The sequence below is a fragment of the Papaver somniferum genome, unplaced genomic scaffold (genome assembly GCF_003573695.1).
Source record: "Papaver somniferum cultivar HN1 unplaced genomic scaffold, ASM357369v1 unplaced-scaffold_21, whole genome shotgun sequence".
NCBI lineage: Eukaryota > Viridiplantae > Streptophyta > Magnoliopsida > Ranunculales > Papaveraceae > Papaver > Papaver somniferum.
The window spans coordinates 2,200,439-2,206,382 of record NW_020631041.1 but is presented as its reverse complement, the minus strand read 5'-3'; the positions used below and the strand labels follow the sequence as shown (position 1 = coordinate 2,206,382).

The 5,944-nt window shown below is 35.1% G+C and overlaps 1 protein-coding gene across 1 annotated transcript; it reads left to right on the top strand.

Moving 5' to 3' along the window:
- Window positions 1–240: 240 nt before the first annotated feature.
- Window positions 241–3,357, top strand: LOC113339888 (pentatricopeptide repeat-containing protein At5g12100, mitochondrial-like). Its single transcript, XM_026585109.1, has one exon. It carries the CDS (start codon window positions 323–325, stop codon window positions 2,099–2,101), a length of 1,779 nt encoding a protein of 592 aa, XP_026440894.1. The 5' UTR covers window positions 241–322; the 3' UTR covers window positions 2,102–3,357.
- The last annotated feature ends 2,587 nt before the right edge of the window (window positions 3,358–5,944 follow it).

Genomic DNA, 5,944 nt, shown 5'->3' with positions numbered 1-5,944 from the left:
CTTCTTCTCCCTCTCAATAATTCTTCTTTTTAAAAAAATCAACTAATTAATTTAATCTCACTAATCATTAATTAACTCATTAATAATTTCACTAATTTAATTATCAAGGGTAAGTTTGGTATTAGAAAAAAACTTAGATAAGGGGTAATTCATTATTACTTCTAATATCCACATCAAAAAATGGATATTAGTCCCCCACTACTTTTGGGTAGTCCCAAAAAAAACGGTTCAAAAAAAAAATTCACGGACCGTAGAAACCTCCCAACTTTTTTTTCGTCTTCAATTTGGTACCAAGCTACTAACAATCCAGTGAAGAGTAAATATGGCGAAGCAAGTTTTACGTCTTCCTCGCATACATTCAGCCAATGCACTCCAAAAACCTAACAATCATTATCCAGTCCCTCCTCCACCATGTAGTAGATTTCTGTCTTCTTCTTCTTCTTCTTCTTCTTATTTTTTATCATCATCATCTGATAATCAAAAGCAGACTAAACAACTCAAAGGTGAACCAAAAAGATCTCTTGGAGCTTCATTACAAAACCTGATTTCAAACAACAAGTATAAAGAAACCCTTGATTTATTTTCGAAAATTCTTGATTCTGGAACCGTTACTCTTGATAGATATGCTTATAATAAAGCAGTTCAATCAGCTGTTGAGTTGAGGGATTTACAAAAAGCTATTGAATTTATGGAAATGACGAATAAATGGAAACCGGATTCGTTTACATATAACGTTGTTATTGGTGGTTTGTGCAGAGAGAAAAGAATGAAAGATGCTGGTAACATGTTTGTTAAAATGCTTCACAAGAGAATCAAACCGAATAAAATTACTTTTAATACTCTTATTCATGGGTATTGTAAGGCGGGGGATTTAGATAAAGCTTTTGAGGTTAAAGAGAATATGAAATGTGAAGGGTTTGTTCCTGATTTACGTACGTTTAATACTTTGTTAAGTGGGCTTTGTAGAGTGAATCGGATTAAAGAAGTTCTTGAATTGTTAAATGAAATGAAAATGCATGGATTTGTTCCTGATGGATTTACTAATAGTTCTCTTATTGAGGCGTTTTCGAGGCTTGGTGACTCTGATGGTTTATTGGCAGTTTCTGAAGCTATTCTAAGTGAAGGAGTAGAGGTTAATGCGTATACATGTTGCCCTTTGTTGAAGGGGATTTGCAAGGAAGGAAAAATGGTGGAGGCTGAGGAAATTTTGAACAAGTTAATGGGTAAAGGATTTGTTCCAACAAGAGTTATTTATAATACTATTGTGGATGGATATTGTCGGGTTGGTGATGTTAAAAACGCTCTTTCTACAATTGCGCAGATGGAATCAGTCGGATTGAATCCAGATTGCATTACTTTCAATTCTGTCCTAAACAGATTCTGCAAGATGAAGCAGATGAAAGAAGCAGAAGAATTGGTCAAGGAGATGGAGGAGAGGCGAATTTTATTAAGTGTGGAGAGTTATAATACCTTAATCGGTGGTTACGGCAAGAATGAACAATTTGAGAGGTGTTTTGAGATTCTTGAGGAAATGGAAGAGAAAGGGCTCAAACCCAATGAAGTGAGTTATGGTTCTCTCATAAATTGGTTCTGCAAAAAGGGTAAGCTTATTGAAGCTGAACTTCTTTTAAGTGATGTGGGAAGTCGAAGAATTCCTCGTGTGCAGATGTATAACATGATTATTGATGGTTACTGTAAGGCAAACAATTTAGTCAATGCTTTTCGGTTATTTAATGAGATGGAGACTGATGAGGTCTTTCCTACCCTTGTAACATACAATTCTTTGATAAATGGGCTCTGCAAAGTGGGAAATGTATCAAGGGCGGAACAATTGGTTTACTCAATTGAAGGTAAAGTTTTTTCACCTGATGTGATAACATACAACTCCTTGTTATATGGGTATTGTCAAGTTGGAAATGCTCAAAAAGGTCTTGAGCTATATCAGAAGATGAAGAGCAGGTCTATAAAACCTACCTTAATTACTTACCATACTCTTATTACCGGGTTCAGCAAGGAAGGAAATGTCCAAGAAGTAGAGAAGTTGTATAAGGAAATGTTAGAGAATAATCTGCACAAACCTTCAGTTTACATACCATTTTAATGAGGATACTGTATTGTGAGTTGGTGATGGTAGTCAGGTATCAGTGTGGAATGATTGTTGGATTTTCGATACTAATCTGGATATGAAGGTTCAGTCTTTAATTCAGAATGGTCAGTGGTGCATCCCTGAAGAAATGCTTGAATTCAGTAAAGCTGGAATTTGCCGGCCCTCAATGGTGATTGTGACAAAAGATTTTGGGTTGGGAATCTTCAAGGATTTTTAATTGTATCTGCTGCATATCACAAAGTAAGGGTAAAACTTCCAAGCTGTAGTTAGTATTAGAAAATTTGGACCAAATGCATCCATCCCTCAACTGCTAGCAACGTGTGGAAGATAGAGAAGTTTGTGCATCTGATGACAATCTTAAGAAAAGGCTTTAAGTTAGCATCGTAATGCTGCTTGTGTAAGAAGGAATTGGAATCTATGAAACGTCAAGATGCCATCTTCTTTGCTGTTGTTCTCTCCATTAGCAGTTATAAAAGTCCAATCTGTAAGGAAGTCTGGTTAATAGCTGCTTTCAGTTTGATGAATGAGCTGTGGTTCTTAAGAAACAAATTTATTTTAGAAAATGCTAGGCCTTCTATTCCTAAGATGAGAATTGTTGAATTAGTTAATGAGGGTGGTTATAAAAAGGCTGCTTGTGGTTGTGGAATACCTTTTATGAACTTAAAGTTTTGCAGCTATTTGGTATTGTTTGCAGAAGGGTTAAAGTGATTAAAGCGGTGGCATTGGTATTAAGTTACCGTCTGGTCTAGCTAAATTCGGATTTCTTTGGTGGGGATTCAGGTGGTGGTGTTAGTGTAGCGGAATTTGGAGGTCTGGGGATTGCAACAAATTAATTATACTGCAGTGGTTAAGGCTCTTGAATGGGCTATTGAAGTTGGCCAATTTAACGTTTGAAATCAGTCTGATTCTAGTCCAGTTCAGATTGGTTCTTTGCCTTGGATTGTGCTTCATAGATGCACCAATATTTATGTTCAGATTAAGTGGTTAGATCTTCGCCATGGATTCTGATAAGTCAATTTCTGTGCTGGGTGTCTAGCATAAAAATAGGAGTAGCTCTTGGCAGTAGTCAAGTGGTTAGGCATTCCTCTCTGTCCAGATTTTCTTTCAAGGATTGAATGTCCAATTGAGTCTGATTTTCACTTCGGGTGATTGTTGTTGAGTGGAAGTCCTTTTGAGACTGTTATTGTTCTTTTGTCCTTGTTACTATTTGGTTGTAATTCGGCTACTGATGAAATACGATTGATTTATTATGTAACTTGAAATGCAAAATCTGTAAACATGAAATGCAGGTCTTTATTCAATTGCATTGCAGAGGTTCTGAAATCAATTGAAGTGCAGAATTCTGTAATCAATTGAATTGCAGGTTCCGTATGGGTTTTAGAAATCAGTTTGGCACGCTAAGAGAAAATGGGTGAATTGCAGGTTCCTAATTATAAGAAGTATAAATTTTAATCTCCAACTTATATGTGAAACTTTTATATATTTATGTGCCCTTCATTTGTTGATAGATACATTCTCTATTTTTATTTTTGGATAATTTTATTAACAAAATGGTAATTAGTTTGGGAAGACATCACCTCTAGTTTTAGAGGTTCACTTAGAGGATGTCTTCCCAAAACTATGCATTTCATCTTAGTACTTATATAGAAGTTAGGGTTGGAGAAGTATTATCGAGAAAATGGATATGTATCCTACGTGAATTAAGATTTTGTTCCTCACAAACATTTCATTGGAGAAGCTTTAAGAGGGGAGGACTTCTGGTGGGTTCGTACGACGGTGTACAACCCTTGTTTGGACTTTTTTATAAGCAATTTTTGATAGAATTGAATGATGTCGGAATGCATTGGGGACGCTTTGATGTCTCTTTGTAGATTGGAATGTCATTAGAATGATGTGGGGATATATTGGGGCACATTGGTGCCAGTCTGGAGATTGGAATGTCGTTGGCTTCATTTTTGAAAGATCGGGTGAGCCAAATATCACAAATACGATAAATATTTTTATTCTTCTTTGATAGTTTTGGTTTAATTGATTTACCTCTAATTGGGTCTGCTTATACTTGGAGTAGAAACGATATCAGAAGTAGAGTAGACAGATACATTGCTTTTAATGAGTGGGAAGGTCACTTTCTTAGACTTGATCAATAGGCTGGTGAGACATTTGTTTTCCGCTCTCGCTGACGTCTGAAGGAGAGGGATGGGGATAGAGAACAATTCCTTCACGGTTTCGGGAAATTTGGATCAAAGATGCTAATATCATTAACTTGGTGAAGATTTGGGAATCTAGAAAGGAAGATAGAGGAGAATCTGCTTTAAATTCAAAGACTTGATCAGAGCGGTCTAATGGTGTTTTCCATAGACTTACCAAGATGAAGAGCATTTACTAGAGGCAGCAATCCATAATTGAATGGTTTGAGAAATGAGAGAAACGCAAAATTCTTCCACAAACGGGATTCTTCTCGTCAACTATGTAACTCTTTATCTCAGCTCAATGTGAAGGGAACTTTAAGTTCTGATATAAGATGTTATCAAAAATACAATTTTATATTTTTATACTCAACTGTTTAAGGAGGATGCCACATCAAAATCGCAACTGGATGGTTTAGACTTCCTATCTTTAAATCATATGCAAGCGGAAATCTTGAAGTTCCATGTTGTGCATACGAGGTTAAGATCTATCCAAGACTTAGTTGGGGACAGAACACCAGTTCCAGATGGTCTCCCCATTATTGTTTTAGTTCTTGATAGGATTTTATAGAGGATATAATGAATGCGGTTAATGATTTGTTTGTGAATGATCATATTGATTGGAGATTGAAGTCGACATTATTCTTTTTTTCTAATTTCTAAGAAAAAAGTGGTAGTCGATGTTACTGACTTTTGACCCATTAGTTTGATGGGTAGTATTAACAAAATTATGGTGAAGATTCTTACTTCTGGACTCAAAGACGTAATGAACAGTTTAGTAAGTAGTGAACAATCAACGTTTATAAATGGGAGAAACTTTCTGGATATTTTTCTTATTGCGAATGAGGTAATCAATTCTTATCAGAAAAAGAAGAAGTGTGGTTTACTTTGCAAAATAGAATTCCAAAATGCATATGAAATTGTGTCGTGGGATTTTCTTGATTATATTTTGAAGAGAGTGGGATTCAATTTGAAATGGAGGAATTAGATTGAAGCTCGGACCAAACATGTTTAATTCTCAGTTCTAATTAATGGTTCATTTAATAACATGTTTGAGAGCACTAAAGTCACGCGCCAAGGAGACCATTTGTCACCTTTTTTGTTCATTCTTGTTGTTGAATCTTCAAATATTGTTGTTAAATATTCAAATATTATGTTGAAGAAAGCATGCCTCGCTTCAAGGAAAAAAAAATAATCTCTCTTTTTCTTAGATGGGTGCGTGTGGATAAGAATTATAGTCTATGGATTTTATTCTGAGGCCATTTCTTTGTCCATTGTGAAGCAAGGTGTAACCGATTACAACATATCAATCATGTAATAACAGGTCATAACATATTTTGGAGTGATGGTATAATCGATTCCATGAGCAAAACTAATTTTCCATGATTCACATATTTTTTAATAATGTGGGTGAATTTTTAGGTGCCGGGTTTGCCAAGATGAGAAGTTTATAGATGTCGACATTATTTGAATATGTATTACATAACTCTTATCATTAATTGTTCAAAGATAGTCCTTGATACTCAAGGTGATCCCATACTGAAAAATTGAAAGGAATTAATTATGATTTTCATAATATATGTTTTTAATTATCAGTAATTAAAGCATATCCTCGGGAAAATATTATTAGTTAATGTGCTAGAAAAATAAT

What these genes read in the sequence shown, in the direction of transcription:
- LOC113339888 (XM_026585109.1), top strand. Translation starts at nt 323, where the DNA reads ATGGCGAAGCAAGTTTTACGTCTTCCTCGCATACATTCAGCCAATGCA.